Raw genomic sequence first — 23,220 nt, 5'->3', positions numbered from 1 at the left:
TTAGGTGAAAACTTTACCCTAACATGCATCACTTATGGCAGGTTGGTAGTGTTTAATTTTTTTAGTTGGACAGTTTTCATAGATTTTGCTGGAGGGCTCTGCAGGGAGAATCAGTCCAAGTTCTCTGTGGTTTCTTCTGCCACTTAATTCGGGTTTTGTTAAGATTAATGGGAGACTGGCAGCTTTCTGTATGAGTATGTGAGATCATTAGATGGCTCATCCATTGTTAGTGCGTTTTATCATATTTCATCGCAGCTGACCTGTTCAGTTGTCCTATTGTGTATGCACTGGTGAGGGTTTGTTCCCCTTGGTCTCTGCTGTGGTTCTCCAATTCTTACTTTACTGGAAGATATGCAAAATAGCTGATGTTTTGAGGCCTTTCAGGTCGGGGTTTGTCAGTGCAGCTATCTAATAGACCGGTTACTGGCAGTATACATAGAGTGGGCTTTGGGTTCCAATTCAACTAATTGCTTTTTTTACCAGTGTCTTTCAGCCCCTGGTTAGAGACTTCGTCAGTCATCTCTTACTTAATCCTTGGCTATTTTAGTGTTACCTTCCACCTTCACTTCTTTGTTTACACTGAACTTCTTGGGGACTACTTTAGAATTCTAGCCCTCTCTGCTGCTGCTGGTTCCCTCCTGTATGTCTCACAGCTGTAGCACATTAAACCCAGACTGCCGGCTTTGGCAATACCTGTTATTATACAGTGAATATTCCCAGATAGAGAATGGTTTGGTTGTGATCAGATAGGTGGTCCTAGGGACCAATGGTGAATTAATTGAGAAGATTTGTTGGTGTGCTGGTGATCTCAAATGTACAGTCTATTACACTTTTTTCTGATAGAGGCTTCTAATCTCGATTCCTCTCTATAGAATATTCCCCAGGCATCAGACTGGATCTGGAAATATTTTGAGCAGTACCGCCATGAAAGTAATGCTTATCGGCTTTGCATCAGAGTTGTCCGCGTTGGAAATGACACTGCAATGGCAATATAAGTGCCACCAAGGTGTGCTGACATCAGTTGCTTTCTTTCTCCACCAACAGCGCGGATCCAGAGAGCTACCTTGTCACTTTTTTACTACTTTTTTCAAATTTGTGTTGAGTCTCTTTTGGAGCTTTGCTCCGTGTGCTAGGGACATGTCTCCCAAAAAAACAATGGGGTTTCAGCTGTGTGGAGAATGTCACCGACAGACGCTTGTCTCTGATGCACGCTGGGTTTGCCTCTGGTGCCTAAGGCAGAGCCATGACCCAAAAGCCTGCCCAACTTAAAGAATTCTGTGAAGCTATGCATACCATCTTTGGGCCACCGACTCCCTCTGGTGTACCTTTGGTTCCCTTGGAGTTGAGAGGTGCCCCTCCTGGATTACCATCAGGGAGGTTTGCCCCTGACGCCTGCTGAACCCTCTGAATGTGCCGTCTGGATCCGAGTCAATGCCTTCAGAAGTGCCTTCTTCCACCCCAGCTCCTATTTTGCACTGGCACCGACCAATGATGAGCCCATTGTTATTCTTGACTCCAAATCTGTGCCGCCAAGCACCGTCCAGGCCTTATCTGCCCTGGATATACTACCTCTAGATTAGCCCACCACTCTGAAGAGGAAGATGAGGAGGAACGGTTTGGTCCCCCAGAGAAAGACCCTGAGCCAGCAGAAAACTGGTGTGAGGAGCTGGGTGATGTCATTGACCTGGACACTTCACCGGACTCTGACATGATTTCCCCTCCAGGTCCTATGTTGGTGGAAGGTCACTCTTTCGCTACAGTAATGCGCAGGGTGGCAGAGGTCTTTGACCTTCAGCTGCCTACTGTTGAGGTCAAGACCAACTTCTTCTTGAAAGTACTCACCAAGGGACCAGTGCAACTGCTCCCCTTCAATAAAGCCCTCACTGATGTTCTCTTGGGGGCCTGAGCCAGACCTTGCACACGAGCTCCTGAGCATCTCATAATTGCCCAATGCCATCTTCCTCCCCCATTAGACCCAGCCTTCCTCTCCCAGCACTCTTACCCGAAGAGCCTGGTTGAGCTGGCCTCAATGTCAAAGATTAACCATAATGCGTTCCCTTCAGCTGACCGGACTGGGAATCCAAAATGCTGGACACTTTTGAGAAGCATATTTTCTCTTCCATCGCATGTCTCTTGGCCCAATATTCCAATACTTTGTGGAACTCCATTGCACAGCTGCTTCCTATACTTCCTGAGGGGAGCTGGCTATACTCAACCAAGCCTAAGTGAGTGGTTGGATGCAGCAATGTTCGCAGTCCGGTATGATCTGGATACTACAGAATCACTAGTAAGAGCCATAGCTTTTACGGTGGCGCTGCATCGCAATGCCTGTTTGCAGTCCACTGGGTTCTCTGGGGATGTCCAGGCATCTCATCAGCATGCTGTTTGATGGCCCCTGCCTGTTTGGTGCCAGATCTGACATGGAGATTGAGCACATTTGGGCAAACCAGGTCACCATCAGATCTCTTTGGCTTTCCTTATCTTCTCGGTCCGAACAGTAGTCCTTTCACCCATACTGTGGCCGTTGCTGTGGCACATATGGGTGTCTGCAATATCAACCATATCTGTCAGTACAGCAAACTGCTCAGTCCTTTTGTGGGTGGGGTAGCGGATCACAAAGAGGATGCAGGTGCTAGACCCTTCGAGCTGTCCAGTTCTCTCATTTAATGAAAACTCCACCTTGCCACCTCCCCAGGGCCGGCTTATGGAGGACCATCAGGTAGTACAGCTCATTTGGCCAAAGGACCCATCAAGAGGATGCCTGTGACAAACGTAGGGCATGGTTATTATTCCAGCTATGTTTTGGTGCCCAAAAAGGAAGGAAGTCTCCAACCTATACTAGATCTGCATCCTCTAAACTATTCCCTAAAACACAAGAAATTCAAGATGCTCATATTTGATCAGGTTTTGTCTGGGCTGGACCCTGGAGAATGGATAGTAGCACTGGACCTGCAGGATGCGTATTTCCACATCCCCGTCCTGCCGGCCCACAGGCATTACCTGCGGTTCACAGTGGGCCATGAGCATTTCCAGTTTTCTGTGCTCACCTTCGGCCTTACCAGTGTCCCAGGGGGTTCATGAAAGTGATGGCAATAGTAGCAGCCCATCTACAGAGGTTGGGATTCCAGCCTTCCCTACCTTGATGACTGACTGGTGAAGGCAGGCTCGCCACAGGCAGTCATCACCCATATCCGAAGTTACACATGACCTGCTCCCCGATGCTCCTTTCCATCAGAACTATTCTCGTCACAGTGTGTTTCAACGCCTATCCTCCACAGCAGCGAGTCCAGGATTTTCAGGGTATTATTTCCACATTTCAGCCTCTATCCTGGATTTCGGTGAGGATGATCCTGAGGCTGATGGGTCTCATGGCCTCCTCCAACCTGTTGGTGAAGCATGATCACTGTAATGCAGTGGGACCTGAAGGTGCAGTGGGCACAGCATCAGGGAAATCTCTCTTATCTGGTTCAGATATTGAAGGGGACTGAAAAAGATCTGCAGTGGTATGTTGAACTGCAATTGATCCAGCAGCAGACTCCCTTCCCCGTCTGGAGCTGACAGTCATGACTGATGCATCACTTCTGGGTTGGGGTGGCCACCTGAGAGAGATGGAGATCAGAGAACTCTGGTCTCTGGTGGAATCTCAGCTCCGTATCAACTTCATGGAGCTGAGGGTAATTTGATTCACATTAAAAGCCTTTCACCCATCTGTCACAGGAAGTTTGGTTCAGGTGTTTACAGACAATTCCACCCCCATGCAGTACTGCAATAAACAGGCAGGTTGGGGTTGTGGGCCTTGCACCAGAAGGCCCTTTGCCTCTGGACTTGGTAGGAGTGCCAGAGCATCTTCCTTGTCATGGCAGGCTCACTTAACACCAGGGCAGACAAACTCAGCTGTCAATGATTTGAAGATCACAAATGGCAACTACATCTCAAGGTGGCGCAAGGTCTCTTTCTCGTATGGTGAGAACCTTGGCTCGATCAGTTTGTCTTCCAAAGTGGTTCTTGCTGTGACGCAATTCATCTTGAGTGGAATTTGTGACACCTGAATGCCTTTCTGCCGATAACACTCTTGCCCCAAGTTCTCAAGAAGATCAGGACAGACCGTGGGCAAGTCATTCTTATGGCTCTGGATTGAGGATGAGCATTAGTTCTCTGATCAGGCTGCCCCTTCGGGAGGATCTCCAGTCACAGCAACAGGGTAGGGTCTTGACCTCAACTTGCACACTCTCCAACTTCATGCATGGAGACTGAGTGGTGATCTTCCTCTTGAGGAATGTGATGTCATCTTGGTAGCCAGGCATCCCTCAACTAAGAGTATATGCCTGCCATTGGGATAGGCTTGTGGTTTGATGTTCCTCATGCTGGGTGGACCCCTTTCTGCACCGTTGTTGGAGGTGTTGCTGTTTCTTTTGTCTTTAGCATGGCAAGGCCCTGCTCTGAGCACTCCTAAGGAATATTTGTTGGCTGTTTCAGCTTATCTGCAGCTGTCTGATCAACTACACGTGTCCAAGTCACCTGTTTGTGACTTGTTTTCTGAAAGGTTTGCAACACTTGTTCCCGTCTACCCCTAATGTGATGCCCTAATGGGTCCTCAATCTGGTCCTCACTTTTCTCATGTGTGCCCCCTTTGAGCCCCTACACAGCTCTTCTCTGAGGCTCTTGGCTATCAAAATGGTCTTTCTGGTGGCCATTACATTGGTCAGATGGGTCAGCAAGCTTCAAACTCTGAGTTCACCTTCCGTACATCAGTTTTTTTTCCTGACAAACTGGTTCTTCAGACATGTACCTCTTTTTTGATTTTCTTTCACTCCCCTCATCCTTTCAAGGAGGAAGCGAGACGCCATCGCATGGATCCGAAGAGAGTTCTCCCAATCTACATTGATCACACTAACGATCATCATGTGGACTATATTTATTGGAGTGAAAATGGCAGTACTCTGCAGAAGAGGACAGTCTTTCGATGGATTGTACTTTCATTAAGATCTGCTCTGCATTAGCTAAGAAGTAGCCTTCTGAGGGCTTGAGGGCTCATTCCACCAGTGCCAAGGCGGCTACTACTGCTTTGGCACAAAAAGTACCTGTCCTGGCCATCTGTCAAGCTGCTTCGTGGGCTTCCCTCCACAGGGTCATGAAGCATTACTACTTGGACAGCCAGAACTGGCGAGAAGTGCATTTTGCCTGCTCAGTCATCCAGGATATTCTGGTTTGAGCCAGATCGTAGACCTACTTCCTGGTAGTTATTTCTTGGGTATCTATTTTAAGGTGAGGAATATGTAGTTAGAAGAACAAGTTACTTACCTTTGGTAACACCATTTCCTGGTAGAGACACTGTTTTGGAAATTGGGTTACTGGTTGAGGGAGGGGGGCAAAAGCCTACTCAAGCAACAACCACAATTCCTGTCAGGGTGAAATCATAAGCAATCCCATTTTAACCTATGCTTGAACCTCTGGAAGCTTGACACAAAAGCAGTCAGGCGTAACTCAGAGGCAATGTGTAAAGTATTTAGGCAACATTTCAAACAGTAAAAAAGTGAAAACACAACACAAGAAAAATCCCACCACAATTGAGAAAAAATAGAGTAAAATGTAATAAGTTATTTGACACCAAAAAGACAAAAATCCATTCAATAGAACCAAAGATTTGTAATTTCAAAGTTTTGAAGAAAACAGTGCCTAGAAGCACAAAGTGCAAACTGTGGTTATCTGGTCATGCCGGAGGGGGACAAAGTTCCAAGTTCAGGCTGACCACCGTGGAGCACAACGAGGGGCTTGCAATGCGAAGAACTGTATTGAGGATGCATTGTGCAGCTGCAGTTCCAAAGCTGAGCTGTGAGGAGAGGCATCTTGCTGCATCTGTTCTGCTCACAAGACCACAGATTGGTGGCAGAGCCCCTTCAGGTCCACTTCCAAAGATCCAGGTCAAACAGCACTAATCCTTATAAATGTGTACATTCACCAAAAAAAAGCATGGAAGGGGGGCAAAGTGGAAGCGTTGGGCAAACTAATTAAGGTCTTACAAAGACAACATAATGAGACCATATTCATCATCCGCAGCGACTTCAGTCTCAACCTGCTGACCACAAAAAGAGTAATCGCAAAGAACCGAACTGCAAGAACACATAGGAAACCTCTAGAAAATTTAGGCCTAACATTATCAAACGGAAACAGCGAGAAGGACTTTTCAGCATCCATAACCTTTGTAAGCGGAAAAAAAAGCTCAATTATCAACTACGTCCCGATAAACAACTCCGTGGCGCCCCTGGTGAGGAATTTCCAAATTAAATGTAGAGCCGAAAGTGATCCCTTTCTGCAAACATTGGAATTGGCATACAAACACGAGCTGCTGCAAATCTCGAGTGACTTCATCACACCCCTACACACTTTCTTTGAAAGTGGAAATCCGTCTCTGCCCTCAAACTACAGGCTAATTGCTCTCATTGATGTGGAAGCTAAGCTCTATGTAACCTGCCTTTTATAGAACCTTCAAACCTGGGCAGACGAAAATAAGCTACTCCCGAGATTTCAAACAGGCTTCAGGACAGGCATGGGAACATCAACAAATCTAATCGCTCTCGCCCTTATTGTGGAAAAGGCCAGAAACCGGAAACTGAGCCTTTATGCATGTTTCATTGATCCCAAATCTGCCTTTGACCGGGTCCTTAGGGAAAGGGTTTGGTCCAAGCTGGACAAATGGGGAATCTCGGGTAATCTACTAAGGGTCATTATAGATATTTACATCGACACCTGGGTTCAGGTCGAAATTGAAGATGGCACCATATTAATAAAAAGAATACCTACAAAGACTGGCCCAAAGCAAGGCTGTGTTTTGGCTCCAATTCTGTTTAATTTATACCTGGCAGACCTCGCTGGTGTGTTAGCATAAGTAAAGAGCCTTCCTTCGGCTTTAGGCTCAGAGAAAGTTGGGTGCCTACAATACGCGGACAACATCTTATTACTGAGTCATACTCCACGAGGCCTGCAACAGGCATCCAAAGTCTGGGAATGGAAGAAGCATGGAAGTGTGGCATTGGGAAATCTGCATTTAACAGAAGAGTTAATATCTCTGTCTGCTCCCTCTCGCTCATCACAGACAAGGCCTCTTTGGCCAAAAGATGGCATGCCTAGGCAGTCTTGGGGTCCTGTTCGACTCTGCCCCCACAAAGTTATTTAGCTGGGCACTTTTCCATTCAAGTAAAACATCAATTTTTGCTATATCGAATAGGATTCTTCGATACCAAAGACACTCGCCCCTCCTGGAAAAATCTGTATTCTGACCAAAACTGCCGCCTATGTGGCCATAATGGGGAGATGTTGTTGCATGCCTTTTGCACCTGTCTATCTCTAGGCCTGGAAAGAAGAAAGCTGCTACAACAGGATTTTTTTAACTCATAATGTCTGCTCCTGCAGACTGGCGGTAATAACTTGGCTCAAGGGCGAGTCAATCCCATTCTGATTCAGGGGGAGTAAAGTTTCTACAACTGTTTCACAAGAAACGGACCATGGCTGACTTAGGGCAATTGTTTGATATGCAGAGTGCCCCGGATGACAACTCCTTATGAATTCAGTTTTAAAACCCATTCATGATTTACGAATTTACAGTTTATTAATGTTTTTGTTCTGGTTCAGTACAGGTAGCCTTATTAATGCCCGTAATGAGTTTGATCTGTAGAGTGCCTTGGTTGACAACTAGCAAATGATAGTTTACATGTTTTACCATCTTCTAATGAAATCAGTTTCTACATCATGTCTATGATTGCAAAGGATTGCTTTCCTTCCAGGACCGAACAGGCAGCTTTATTAATGACCATAATGAGCCTGATTAGGTAGGTTTCCAAATACCTTAATCAGCCCCCAACAAAATTCTTGCCCCCATTGCTTTCAAGTATTTTAGGATCCTAACTTCTCGACTTTTGCAGCTGGTTATTTTTCAAATGCAATTTTTACCATATTTTATATTGCAATGGTTTTTATTAATCGAGCAATAAAGATTATCTATCAACGATCCAGGACTGGGGTTGCAACATTTGGGGAATAAGGGCCAGATGTAGCAAAGGGTTTTTCCCATTTTGTATCAATGGGAAAATGTGTTCGTACATATGGCCCTAAGTCTCACAGCAGACTGAGTCCAGGTGCTGGATTCAGGATGGTTGGAGCCTGTTCTGTCCCTGAGGCTTCTGATCAGTAGGTCACCCAACTGGCCATTCGAGTCACTGGTGGTCCTGAGTTCAATATGCAGGCCCGGTCCTTTACTCAGGCAGCAGGGCATCAGAGTAGCTGTCCTCCTGGCAGAGCTGCACAGCAGTCCTTCTGAGTCTTCAGAGTTCCATAGGTGTACTGAAGAGTTGGATCTGAGAGTCCAATATTTATACATGGTGCCCACTTAGGAGAAGGTTCTGGAGGCTGTCACACCCAGGGGTGTATGGAATTTCCTGCCCTGGCCTCAGATTATCTGGGGTGACAAAAGACTAATTTCATACCCTTTGTGAGTGTGCTCAGACAGAGACTTTGCAATGTGCAAATATGGTAGGTGACAGCTCTTACCCCTCATCAAGCCAGAGATGGCCCAACCTGCCAACATCTATAGCCTTTTGCCTCACTGTCTGGGAGCAATACACAAAGACGAGCTGCCAGCTACACCCAGTGCCTAATTTGACACTGTGGTTTCCAGTGCTCTACACCAGCACTTAATTATCAACACTGGTAAGTATGACAGTCTACCATATGGTGCCACTGTCTGTCTAATTTTGAGATGAGCACAACAGCGGTTGTTCGTTGATTCAATATACATTAAAAATGACTAATGCCTGACAGTCCAAGCCATGTTCATATCTTTGAGGGCCTGGAATAGTTTGAATTTTCATGCTTGTAGTAGTGTGATGGTTACTAGCTGTGTTGGTACTGTCATTGGCAGCACTGATGGGGGCAGTGGGTGGTGCAAGTTACAATGGACCCCTGATAAGGGCACTGCCACTTTTTTTTAAAAAACATTTAATTAAGTACTAGCTACCCACTCACCCTTGGCTCATTGAAATTTGGTCTTCTGCTTCTCCACCCATTCCCACTACACTTGTGCCTGGGTGAGTGATTGTAGCAAATGGTTTAGGGTTTACAGATACAGTATGAACCTGCTACTGTAATTGGCCATTCCCAGGATGCTTGGTACTTTTGAGACGTTTTGCAGGGTCTACACCCTAGAATTGAAATAGCCAATTCCACCCTACTTTCTTTATGAAATCACATTTATATTGATGAAGCATGTCTTTGTAGGGTAGGTCTGGGTCTTCTCTGAAGTTCTGTGAGTGTTTGCTATTAGGGCATACCCTAGGGGTGACTTATGTATATTAAAAAAGAAACTCTAAGCCTTAAAAAAGGTTTATTTTGCCAGGTCAAAATGGCAATTTAAAACTGCACCCACAGGCTGCAATGACAGGCCTGAGACGTGTTTAAAGAGCTACTTAAGTGGGTGGTGCAACAGTGCTGCAGGCCCACTAGTAGCATTTAATTTGCAGGTCCTGGGTACTTGTAGTACTAGTCTGCTAAGGACTTACAACAAAATTAAATGTGCCAACTGTGTGTAGGCCAATGTTACCATGTTTAAATGACAGAGCACAAGCTCTTTAGAACTGGTTAGCAGTAGTAAAGTGCACAGAGTCCTAACGCCAACAAAAATGATATCCGCACAAAGTGAGGAGGAAAGCCAAGCGTTTGGGGGAAGATCACCCTAAGGCTGTCAGGTCTAACACTGTCCAATTAGTTTTGCCTTTTGTCACTCAATTTGCATGCTTTCTGTTTGCTACCTTTATTTGTTTTAGGCTGTCAAGCTTGAGTTTGTTCCTTTCCTTTGTTGTTTACTACCTCCCTGATTGGCTCCTTCTATTGTTCTTTGGCTGCTTGACTTTTGGGAAAAAAAATTCTTTTTTGTGAAGCTTTTCATAACAATGCATGTCTTAAAGCTGTCTCTCCTTGCATGCTTATCCCCTAACCGTTCTCTCTATGGCATTGGTAAGGTGTTTTGTGGCTTCTGTAGTCACTTTTACCAGAAGCTGGAAGCTGTTTTGGTTTTTTACCTTTTTTTAGGCATACCTTTATGCTTGAAAGTGTATCGTTTTGTTTAGAGGTTGGTTGTCACAGGGTGTGCTTCACTATCTGCCACAGCATACCTTCTACTGTGATGTACAAGGTGTCATTTTTTTTTTACAACTGCTACGATTTATACGTCAATTAGCCTGTGAGGAGAGCATAGTGTTATCTTGATTGAGTGCCAGCAAACATCCCTGGCCCATTTGCTGCTTAGCCAGGAGCCTGAACAGATAGTGAAATATATCAATTGTCCAAATATTTGCTGGTAATGAAATTTGCTCATATAACATGGAAGAAAACACCTGAGCACTTGTTTTTATTTCTTCGGGATGTCTACCGATACTTTGCAGTGATCAGCAGTTCAATGTAGTTTTCTATTTTGATGCATTTCTTTTGTGTGTCTTTGTACTGTGGGCAAGCATTCCTTTGATCCATTGGAATGTGCTTTGCACTGTGTTAATCATTTTAGCATTTGCTTGGCAATTTAATATGCTGAGTTGTGCCCTTCTGAATTTATTACAATAATTGTATAAATGTATATTGTTTAAGCTTCTTTCCCAATGCACACACTGTTGCTTGTGTGTTTTTTTTTGGAAGAAAAGCATAATAAAAATGTATTTTTCCTAGTGGTCTTTAAGCCCATTATGCAAGGGAGAGCATGTACTGTTTTTTTTTTGTAATGCTCATGTTCTCCTTAAGAAATCACACATGAATTGGATTATTAGGAACCCTAAATAGAATAGTACATGTTTTAGGGCGTTGATGATGGAGTCTGCAGTGAACAGCAGCTCAATAGTCACATCTGTGTGATGTCTCCATGCATGTGTATTAGGTTGTATGATTTTACCACCCATGCCTTTAACCACCATGTGTTTACCAAGCAGATGCAGGGTTGGCATCGACTACTAGATAGGACTTGCTTCAGGGTTCGAGGTATTGTAATGTAACGCAGCCTTGGCTCATTGAAATTTGGTCTTCTGCTTCTCCACCCATTCCACTACACTTGTGCCTGGGTGAGTGATTGTAGCAAATGGTTTAGGGTTTCCAGATTCAGTATGAACCTGCTACAGTAATTGGCCATTCCCAGGATGCTTGGTACTTTTGAGGCGTTTTGTAGAGCCTACACTGACACCCTAGAGATGAAATAGCCAATGCTACCCTACTTTCTTTATGAAATCAAATTTATATTGATGAAGCATGTCTTTGTAGGGTATGTCTGGGTCTTCTCTGAAGTTCTGTGAGTTTTTGCAAATAGCAGTATGACGGTATGATATTTAGTACACTCTCCAAACCTGAGAAGGTCTCCTAAATAGCATTCTGGAAGAGGGTGCAGATTTCCTACACTCTGCCTGGGGATGCCCTGATGTGCGGAGCTACTGGCAGGAGGCGCTTGATGCTATTGACGTGATGGTAAGTGACACAATTCCACATACTTCAATGACGCGCTCTTAGGTTATGTGAAGAATGTTCCATGCGATAAGCGGAAACTAGTTGCCATGTTGCTTCTACTGGCGAAGTGCAGGGTAGCCCAGAGATGGGGTCGTGAGGACTCCCCGTGTAAGGCTGGTTGGTTGAGGGATGCAGTATATTGTCAGGAGCAACTCAACCTCAACTGGGATTAATGCTGGCTAGATCGTGACCATCCGACTACTGCGGGCCCTGGTCGGCATGGCTGCAGAAGCAGACAGAGTCTGAACTTACAACAGCGCAGAAGCTCGCGGAAGAATCCTCTAATAATTGATATGGGGTCGGGATTGGTGCTTTCCATGTGCGTAGTTGTGGATCAAGATAGTGCTAGCCTTATTTGCTTGAATGCTTAAGTGCCTCAGCGTCCCCTCTGTGTATTTCCCCATTGTTACTTGTCTCTGAACTACTCATTTCTCACTGCTGATACTGTTTTCATTCTCAGCAATGTGGGCTAGAGATCGCTTCAATGGTCCAATAATAATTTGTGTTTTGCAAATATGTATCAATGGCCTTCATTGACGCTAACGGAAGGTAGGAAATGCCTTGAAGTATTTTGTGGTTCATGTTTGTATGTTTTCATTACAAATCCAATAAAGAAATAATTACAAAAAATGGATGAAAGTGATATCATTGCACTTGGCATCCAGGAGGAGCTGATGGTACCCCACGTTCTACTAAGATTCATCAATAAGTCATAAATGGCTGGTGTTAAATGCCACTCTCGTTTGATTGCTTTGTTGGGAACTTCACATCGATGAATACTCAAACTGCTCCTGGCTGATTTGGCTTTAAGGGGACTACAATAGGCAAAACTAATGAGGTGGGGCTGGACACTTTTTTCATTCACATCCAGTTTCACCTGCTTTTATAGCTCTTGCTCCACTAGTGGCATTAGGTGGGATGGGACTCTCCTATTCCTCACGGTTTTGTCTACATACAGGTTGGTTGTTAGTTTTGGAGTTGAGACAGTCAAGTTCCTGAAAGAGACATGTAAAGTAGCCGAGGAGGTCGTCGACATAGCATTTAACACTTCTTGCAAAGATTAGTCCAGTTTTCTCAGCCATGTTGCAGCTGATCTATGGCCTAGAGACTTTCTGTGAAGCATATTATACGGTTGCCTTCCAGTGGTTTTTTAATACTGAACATTCCAGCCGGTGGAATGAACATTAATCGGCATACACAAAGATTCTTGTTTTTGTCAATGTCAGCTGTGGACTAAACCTCGGTTGTCTGAACTGGGTGTTGTCCATGACTGTGCTTATCCCCTCAGTGACTTCACTCACTCTTATAACCTGTCCTTGTATCTGTGTTTTACATCCAGTTGCAGGCTCGCAGGGGAACGGCTCTTGGTCTTCCTCCTTCGGGTCACTGCCATTTGTGGAAATGGATACACCCTCTGGCTGGAATTCTGCTTTTTGGTATATGGTTCATGGAGATTTTGCTGATGGGGAGCGCTTTACCAGTTGTTTCCCTCATCGGCTGCCCCATGTACAAGGTGGTTTGGCTTCCACATTTGGAGCAGGATTTTTTTTTGGTAGAGCATGATTGTGTTGGGTGAGGCTCAGAGTGGCTGTATCAGTATTGGCTTCTGCTGGGGCTGATGTGCTGCTGGTGGCTCGTCCTCCCTTTCTCTTTCTGATGGCATCGGCCACTTTTGTTTTCACTTGGACCTGAGGCTTTGGGTCTGGCTTGATCATGTTTTTAGCCAAGGCTGCTTCATCTGTTCCGTTCAGCTGTTTGATAGTTTGTGTGATATTCTAAGTATAAGCATGGGGTCTGGTTTCATTCCTGGCTCTTTGCTTACTTTTCTCTTGAGGACTGATGACAGCCCTTGTATTATCCGGGGCCTCAACTCTTTGGATTGGTCATCATCCGTGCCTCCGCTAGCATTTCCTGAAGGTGTGTTTAGGAGCAGTCTAAGGGCTCCCTGTTTCCTTGTCTTGCTTGGAGTAGTTTGAACCATTCAAAGTTTGGGGTGAGTTGGGGATCGAAATGGGCATCGTAGTCCTCTTCATTTCTTTTGTTGGGGAGGTTCTTAAAGAAGTTAACAAAGGTTATGAGGAGTGAGTGTTTTATGGCACCATGTCTCTCTCGTGCACTACAGGAATGTTTTAGTCCTGCTCTTCCAGATGATCCATCTTGGTGCAGCAGACACGGGGTCTGCTAATTCGCCGAAGGGTCGCAGCAGTCTGACAGGCAGATATCCAGATCCTCGGGCGAACTTCTCTCTTGGGGAATGGCTGCATCTGAAGCTTTTTCTGGCCCATCTTCCCCATTTTAAATATTGCCAGCCACATCATGGAGCTAGTTTCGGTCTGGTGCTGCACTTGCAGTGCTTGATGTAATCTCCCTGCTTCAGAGAGTGTGGGTGGTGAGAGAGTGAGCACCGCCCTGCATTTACTGTTCTTGTCCTGCCACGAGAGGGGGGGGGCTCACACCCCCATCACATGAGTAACCTCCACTTTTCAGCTTTAGTTCTTGCCCACTTCATTCTTCCTTCAAACAGCTTTTCTTGCCAATGTGAGGTTCGTGAATCCACGTGGTGGATTGTGGGTTGCTCAGCCACTGATTGTTATTGGATCTACCTGCAACAATTCAGGCCAGCACCTGGTAAGGAGTGTTAAACTGCAGTCAGAACGTGGCTCTAGCACACTGCCCCAACTTTGAAGAGGGTGGGTCCACAAATGTGGTCTGTGTGGTACCATCTCACGGTAGGCCTTGGCTGCCACGTAAGTGTTCAGCCCAGGGGAAGGCGCCACAACACACCATTCTGAGGTTCCTGGAAGTCAGGATGGGCCTACTCTGCATGTGGCATGATGACTGTATGCACACATCAGTTGGTCCTGGGAGCACACTCTGCTGGAACAGTGGGCGTGGACAGTGTGCCAATGTGTGAGCAGAGTTTTGCGTGTCCAGAGCAGTGACTGGTGGCTATGTGCCAGATTCTTCATCTGCATCAGACCAGCATCATAGCAGCGGGTCTGCTCCGTAATGATGACAGGCACTGGGGGCATGCTGGTGGCAGCTACACGAAGAGCCTACCTCATTGCTAATGTGGTGTGGAGGACTTGGTGGGCCTGCCTTCGAGGTGTATGCCTGTGAATTGACCCTTCATGTTATTGTCCAGGTGGGACGCTATAGGCTCCTAGCTTTTACAGATTCACGTGGAATTTTCAGGCTCCCCTCATGCATCAAAATCTCTTTATAGACTTCTAAAAAGTTCTGCCATTTTTTTTTTTAACATTACTGAGGTAGTTAACATGGAAATACCATCAGATGGCACAAGGTACTGTGCAATAAAATAATACCTGCACGGCAGTTTTTAGAGGCTGCATTAGCAGTGTTGAAAGCCTCATGGTTTTCAAATGTTAATACAAATACACTTATATATTTGTGTGTATATTCTTATATATATAACAGGTAACTGTGAAATATGAGCCTATATTGCCCTCAAGGTGTGTTCTGGTGACATTTACAAGGCCGAAGGCTGTGTGGTTTATAAATGTCACCTGAATCCTGAGATGGCAATATAGGACCATAATACACTTTATATTACGTTACATGATTTATTAAGTGATTTTAGTATTAGAAAGAGTTAGAGCATTTGAGCATCATCTGTTTAGTATTCATTGTAAGCTTGAGACTTTAGATTTATCTGTCAATGTTTTAAGAAATGTGTGTTTTGTTGGGGATAATGCGCTAATATTTAAAATATGTTTTATGAAACAATGTATATTATTTTAAATCTAGTTTTAAAAGCAAATTCTGAATTTTTTTTCTTTTGTACTACACTGACACTATAGAATAGGTGTGTGTGTATATATATATATATATATATATATATATATAAAAAACAATGTACAAGTACAATGTAATCGGTGTATCGATTTTGCTGGCCGAGTTCTGTGCTTTGCAGTGTTTGCTTTCGCACACTGGGGATGATACTTGCAACAAGGAAGGTAAGACCAGGGTCAGCTTGTCAGGTGTGCTGAGTGACGGTCTAACAGCAGAACTGTCTTTGTGAACGTGTCTTTTAACCAGCACCGATAGAAAGACACAATGAAGTGTTTAACCTTTTTATTTGTTTAGGGAAGATAAATATATCCTATCCCCTGATAAATGAACTCAGCACTGTGATTTACTTTTAGTGCACTGAGATCCGATAAAAGAGGCAAAGTAAGGTGTCATTTCACAGAAGAATGAAAATCGTGGATTGTTCAACTTACTTTTGATATCCTGAATTTCATGCAAATCTGGCAAGGGAATCGTTATTAAAGTGGGACACAAAATGTTGATTTACCAATAACTTTGGTATGCTTTCACAAATCTGCACAGAAGTCATCAGAAATGTATATGTTTAGTTTTCTGATGGTTTATGAAGTCCAGACCACTGTAGGAATCTAAGATTTCGTGTAGATATGACCAGAGAGGGAAAAATTATGAAGGGGAAGTAATCACAAATCTTTGATTTGCTAATTACTTTGTTACCTTTTGACGGATTTGCATGGAAGTTGAAATATCAGAAGTGGGTTTAACTTGCAGACTGCATGTATATCTTGCGGCTGGCCGCATGGGAGGTTGCTTGACTGCAGCAACCCCTCAAGCCCACACTGAAGACTGCGTGCAGCAGTTGTTAACCCTCATTGACAGCAAAGTGGGTTTGCCAGGGCCAACCCCCACTGCACAAAGCTGAAATACATGCAGCATGCAGGTGGGGGGCAGCCTGCAACATGATACAAAGGCATTATCATTTACCACCACACCTACTACACACCCACCACCAGTATATTCTTACAGATACTCATAGTCACCAGTATTGCACTTTTACCTTTCTATCCAAAATAAACTTTACAGTTAATATGCTGTCACGGTTAGCTTTGATGGTGACACCTTAATATATGCATGCTCAATGGGGACTCCTTGACTGAGGTGGTCCGTGTACAGGGCCTGGCCTAAGGGCAATCCTTGCTGCACATAGATCTGTGCACAGGTTGGTAGGCAATACTTTCATAGAAGTTGGATATAGTATATAATCTAATGAACTCAGAAGTTTACTAAACAAAATTACAGTGTAAGTGAAGTTATGTTTTAGGATTGGTTATAAAACCTTTTCCTATGTTTAAAAAAAAAAAAAAAAAAAAATCTGAAATTGGCGTAATGAAAGCCATAGTCTAAGTACAGTTACTTTACGAGTTGAACGAAAAACAAAATGACATTTGGAAGTTATGGTTAGCTCCGCAACCCATAACGCGCAAATCAGCCATGCAAAACGCATGTCACACAGCCTACATAAGCCAATGGCTCTCGTCACCACAACTGCGTTTCATCTCTGCACATGTGTACATTTGCCTAAAAAGTAGCCCAGTTCAGTATCAAGGCTGGAGGGCTAAAATCTGCCTTCATGTCATGCTTTTCTAATTTCTTTCTGTGATGGATCATTTTTCAAATATTTTTGTATATGCACACAACTTTTCAATGGTGGCAGTTTTACTTTTAATTACTTTAAGAAAACGGCTTTTTTTGTGTGGTCACCCTCGTTTTTTGCTGAATATTATTGCTAGTTGTTAGGCTCTGCACACTGGAGCACTGCTGTCAAGTGCCCATTGTATGTGCTCTGACCCATAAAATATGGAGAAATCTGCTAAACCCTGATTTGCTGACTTAACTTCTTTTTATAAGGCCATAATCTATGGACTCATGGCATGAAAAGTTCAATGTCATCTGTGGACTGCAGCACTTACTGTACCATCCACTAGTTTGACAGAGGATAACATGGCTTTAGGCCTACCACACAAGCCTGGCTGCTGCAGTGCGACCTGTTGCATATAACCTTTACTAACAGGTAAACACCCCTCTCTTAAATATTAGTGACTCCGCTCCATGTGAACCTTGAACTCGCAAGGTAGGGTTCATGGTATTCAAAAGTGGGGCATGTAGAAAATGAATGTTGTTGTGTCCCTACAGTGACAAGACCTTAAAAGCTATTTTCACTGTGGATAGGGCAAGCTGTCCTATGTAGAAAAGCAGAGTACAGATGAAAATACTAATACTGCTGTCTTGGGGATGGGACAAGGTTGAAAAATAATATATTTTTAATAATTATTAAGGGTGAAAATTACCTTTTACCTCCAGATGGCTGTTTAGCATAACCCTGGGAGCTACTTAGCAGCTTCCAGCCTGTGGTTCAAGTCAGGATTAGATGTGAATGAGCCTCCCAGAAGCACATAATATTCTGACCTGGATGTACAGAGATGACTCCTCTGAACACTACAGAATATTCAGAGTGACGGCTGTGGGCATTATGTTGATGCCACACTATCAAATCCTGCTTGTCAGGTCTGTGGATCCAAATAGATCACTTGGGGTGCACTTGAGAGGGAGAGAACAGGATGCCTAGGCAATTCTTGTGTATCCCCTATCTGGTTGCTAAGGAATGCTGCTTTTGGCCTACTAAACGACCATCTGTGGGTTTGTTGTGGATGCTGTGTCTGCTTTGAACTAGATTTTAGTGGTTGATGTGGGAGGACCCTGGTGATTTCCTAAGGGGGTGGGGGAGACGTACACACACAGACCCCACCACCACCCCCCCACCTCGCCCCCCACCACCACCTCTTAATTTGTTAAAAAAAAATAATAATAATGAGTGCCAGGGCCCTCGTTAAGAGGTGACCTAAGCTTGCACCACATATTATCACTGTCAGTGCTGCCAATGGCAGTACCTACACAACTCCTAACCATCACACTGCTACAAGTTTGACAATTCATACTGTTCAAGACCCTTAAAACTATAAGAATGGCTTGGGTGAGAGGTATTAGTTGTTTACAATGTATATTGAATTAGTAAACCACTGTTGCTCTGCTTATCTTTAAATTACAAAACAAACAGCGCCACCAAGTGGCAAGTGCCGGAAATGAAGTGCCAGTGCTGAGCACCAGAAACCATCGGCTCAAATTAAGCACTGACACACATCCACCCCTCAGAGCCCATGTTTAATGTGCCCGAATACTTTCACTGTCTTGAAAAACACCCTGGCATATGGTATTTTCGGTCTTTTTGCAGGAAGGCAAACAGGAATGCTAAAAAAAAGTAGCTAGGGCTGTCTCCGGGAACTTTTACTGTACTGGTTAGGGAGTGCCCAGGAATCATTCAAACCTACAACCTAGTGCCAAGAATAAGTGTGGCACCTCAAGATGCCCCATAAGTACACTTCTTGACGTGTGAAAGAATACCAAACCTGTTGCACTTGGTATCTGTGACCTGTGAGAAGGTCCTGGAGAGGTTAAACCCCATTGCACTTGAAATCCAGGTATAGAAATAACTGCATCAGGCTGATCCCCTGGGGTGGCTCCCAGAGCAAAAAAGCTGAAGAGGACATTCCTATGAAGAATCTGAATTGACCAGGGGCAACTGGTCCTGAAATGGACTTTGCTGCTGTCCTCTGCCTGACATCAGGAGAGTCTCTAAGAACTCCCTCTAAAGATTTGGAGACCTTTAAACGTGTACTTCTGTGGTTGTTTGGGAACAGTTTCAAAACTTTTTACTGAGAGCTTCAACGTGACTGACCGCAAAAAAAAAATAACCACATTGCAATATCGTCAGATTGAATTTCAGGTTTATCCCATTTGATGAAAAGTTTTTCATCTAAAAGAAAATGACAGTCCTTTTTCAGACTGGGATACAGAAACATTTTCAAGTTTCATTACTTCCAGGCCTTAGTGGGGCCAATCTCCATGGTGTATCTGTCACATGCTCTATCACAGTGGCCTCAAACTGTGCCTAGGTCCTGGTCTACCACGACCACTGATTATCACTGGCACTTGTTGGTGCTATATTCTATAACATTTTTATAAAATTCATACCTCTCGTCCCCTTACTGCATTTTCGTTATTTTGGTGTAATTTTGCTTTTCAATTACTCCTCTGTTTTATCAGTTGGAATGGAGCTTTAATTGTGTTTTTGACTGTTTAACTGCTTTACATTTTTCTCAAAGTTAAGCCTGTCTGGTTTGTGCCATAACTCCCAGAGGGTGAACGCAGGTTTAAATTACTGAAACCTTTGCCTGGATCTAACACGATAGAGAGTTTTTTCTTGTGGTGGACACCAATCTATCCCACTTTCTCACAATTACTTATAAAGTTTTAAAATGTTCAAAAAAATACAGACTTACAAAGACTGCTGGGTTTGACAGTGCTTGTTAATACTTTGAATCAGGTGCTCATGCCACCTGGCACAAATCAAAGAAGTGGGGGCTCACGTATATATATTTTTTTTACTCAAGTCCCCAAAAATGTCTGACAAGCCTGCTCCTCCCAGAGTTGGAGTTCACAGAAGAACGTCATAATAGAGGATGGAATCCTTCCATCGTGCCATGGCTGACCTCCCTGAAAATGTGCCAACCAACTATGTGCCACAATTTGACCCAGGCTACGGAGTCCAGGTCTGCTGTCAACTGCCACTCACTCAAAGGAGCGGTATCAAGCTCAGTTGGTGGCCGACCTTCATGAAAAGTTCCATTGTGAGTTTTGTTGCATGAATTGAGGGTAATGGTAACAGTTCTCCATCTCTCGTCACCATTTTACAGGTATCTACCTCTTGTCCTGACCTCATGTATCCACTTGCCCGCTGTCACCCCCCCCCATACCAATCCTCAGCCCCTCTACGGAAACACTCTGCCCAGTCCCCATACTCACATCTGCATTCTGGTAGGCGGTCACCGCCACAAACTGCGTCTCGGGGAAGGTGAAGGTGAAGGTCTGGGTCTTGCTGGCCGGAAACTCCTCAAGCTCGCCATCAGTCACCTCGGTTATGTGCAGCCGTGGCTGGTACTTGTGGAGTGACTGCAGCACAACCATCTGTGGGGGTAGACACATGAATGAGTCAGTCATGAGTGAGTGCAAATGTAGATAATTTAGCAGCCATAGCTGTGTTTTACCAGTGGAGATCACTGAGCAGCCTGAAGGGAGTGCAATCAGGGAAGGTCATTGAGGATGCAAGAGTGAGTAGAACCTCGGGAGAACAGTGAGCAGCCAAAAGTGAATGCAACTGGGGAGATCAATAAATATCTAAGAGTGGGTGCACTAGGGGGAGACCAAGCACCCAAGGTACTTAATGACTAATGCAGTGTGCTTACAATTTCCGCCTTGCACAATACCTCTACACCAGCATTTAACCTGCTTGATCATCCTTGTGTACTGTTAGAACACCATCCTTTATACTGAAACACTATACCACAGCCTTGAACTGCTGCTGTATGCCACATGTCTGAGCTATCCATCCATGCTGGCCCCATGCATCACCACCACCTGCCAAGTGCCTGTACATCCTTTCTTTACTGCCCTTCTGCACATCCTACATACCAACTGAGATTACTGCTTATGTTTACTGCATGCATGTACCATCTCTATATGTTGCCTTTCCATAGTTCCCCTATTCTTATTCCCTACATACCATCTCAACATATTACCCCTACACGCCACCTGAGTATGCAACATTCCTTTACCGCATTAATATAGTCCTTGCATAAATGAATATATTGAATCTGCAGAATGCGTGCCTGCACACCACCTTTGCACATCATCTTGGCCTTTGCCCACTGCCTTGGCACACCATCCCTTTATACCGCCTCTGCTCTGGTGTCCTGCCTCTGCTCACTCTTTTTGCACATTGTACCACCGCCTACACATGCTCCAGCTCCCTGTGCATTGCTAGTCCTCTCTGGCTTGGTATATACGAGTCCTGCCACACTAGTCAGACACTGCCTTTGTATGCTACATTTGCTAAGCGTTGTGCATTTCACTCGCATACCATCCTTGCAGGGTGCTACAAAAACTCCCTCGTGCATATTAAAGATATACCCTCTACACATTCCCCTTGTGCTTATGCGCATGCTCAGTATGGATGCTGCACAATCACGTGTTGGACACATTAGTTACATACTTACTTGCACGCCAATTGTATACGCTGAAAGTACATGCATGTTTGTACTCCATTCCCACAATGCACCTGCACCCCAATACAGTTCTTAGATGGGCAAGGCCCGGCATCGAGAGGAGCCTAGGTTGAAGAGGCTCATCTCTTCTTTGCTGTCAAGCTCTACAAGTTCCAATTGTTCACAAGTCTTGAGGAAGCTCAAACTGACAAATGACACTGGTGTCCTAGAGGTGACAACGTTTTAGTTCCAGGGTGTCCTGTGCATGGTTACAGAGAGATGCCTCATACACTGAGCACCTTCCCCAGCAGGGGGCAGTGGAAAAGGGCAGATCTTCCATCCTTATCCTCAGTCACTGAACTGAACTGAACTGTAGTGTCTGGGGAAAGAGGGTCTGACCTATCACTAACTGAACCTTTCTGAGGACAATATATCCAGCATTCAGGCGTCCAGGAAGGAATTCTCCAGACTCCAGGAAATGGATCTATTTTTGTAACTGGGCCTGAGCCACTGACGTTTCCTGGTAGCATCGTTTTTCTGCCTATGTCCACTGCGGCCCGGCACAGGGTTGAGGCTCACTGCTCTATACACTAACTACCAGTCACTGGAGCAATCCACCTGTGCAGTCTTTAAAAAAATAAAATAAAAAATAATAATCCTGTTGGACAACATGTTGACGGGGTCTACTATCTCTCAGCTATGCTGAAGAGGTTCACCGAGTTTAGGATTTGAGTACTGTTTTAGCCGTTTTTGCCCCAAAACTACGGTGACCAGAGTTCTTGGATTTCCTCGGATAGTCATGGTTTTCAGAGGGCTGCACCGATGCTTTTGTTAATAGTTAATAAATGTGCCAGTTTGGGACAAAGGTGAGGTAAACGTGCGAATCAGAAGTCAAAGGTATACTCTCCTGCTGTCACATGCACCAGTAGTCTTAAACAATTTACTTACACACACGCCCTGTCTCTCTCTCCTTTTTTTTTTTTTTATTTAACAGTGCAGGCCAGATATAGAAGTGAGATTAAAGGATTTAGTCCTACTTTTATGTCTAACCTGTCCTGATTTTTTTCTTTTCAACATCTGGTCACTCTACCCAAAACTGTTAAAATATACGGCCTCCATGGAAATGCTGCATTGGGAGTTACTGCGTCAGCTTGCTGCACTAACGAGCTGTGGTCCCCGAGAGTGGAGAAACCGTTTCACAGAGTTAAGTTGGTCAGTCAAGGAGATCCTCCTCTTTTTTTTCAGCTAAATCACCTATTTTGATGAGAGATATATTTTCAAAGTATGTACATTTGGATTTAAGGACATTAAACCTATAATTCTATATATTTACTTTGACAATCTAGTGGTAGTGAATATTCTGAAATTTACATTTTTGTAGTTCCATACACAAGACCTTGATAGTCCAACATACAAGTGACTTAGGGTGCTGTTTGTTTTGAAAAGAGGTCTTGTTTAAATGCTGTTTGCAGTGACTTTGGATATCCCTTCTCATGGCTTCTGTTTGTGGTGACATGGGGTGCAGTTGGTAGTAGTTTGGGTAGTTACCTGTGTCAGGTTGTTCGACGCCCCTTTGTTGTTGGTGAGCTTCAGTTTCCCAAACAGGATCTCCTGCCTCATCCAGTGGGCGCCAGTGTTGGGGGAGTCCGGGTGCATGTAAATCCGATTACCTGCAAGACAAAGAGCGTGAGCTCTCCTCCGCATCTCCAAGATATTCAGGATCACTCTGAGTGGAACCTGG

The 23,220-nt window shown here is 44.5% G+C and overlaps 1 protein-coding gene across 1 annotated transcript in view; it reads right to left on the bottom strand.

The window, feature by feature from the left end:
* Nucleotides 1-23,220, bottom strand: part of TBX21 (T-box transcription factor 21) — a 111,805-nt gene that overhangs the window by 7,519 nt on the left and 81,066 nt on the right. The window contains exons 3-4 of the mRNA XM_069237505.1: nt 23,028-23,149; nt 20,242-20,403 (exon numbers count right to left, since the gene is read on the bottom strand). Of these exons, the coding sequence (XP_069093606.1) occupies nt 20,242-20,403; nt 23,028-23,149 (284 nt within the window). The remainder of the gene's footprint in view (nt 1-20,241; nt 20,404-23,027; nt 23,150-23,220) is intronic.

This window comes from Pleurodeles waltl, chromosome 6, assembly GCF_031143425.1.
Source record: "Pleurodeles waltl isolate 20211129_DDA chromosome 6, aPleWal1.hap1.20221129, whole genome shotgun sequence".
Taxonomy (NCBI): domain Eukaryota; kingdom Metazoa; phylum Chordata; class Amphibia; order Caudata; family Salamandridae; genus Pleurodeles; species Pleurodeles waltl.
The sequence above is the reverse complement of the archived record's forward strand: the minus strand, read 5'-3'. Positions and strand labels throughout refer to the sequence as shown.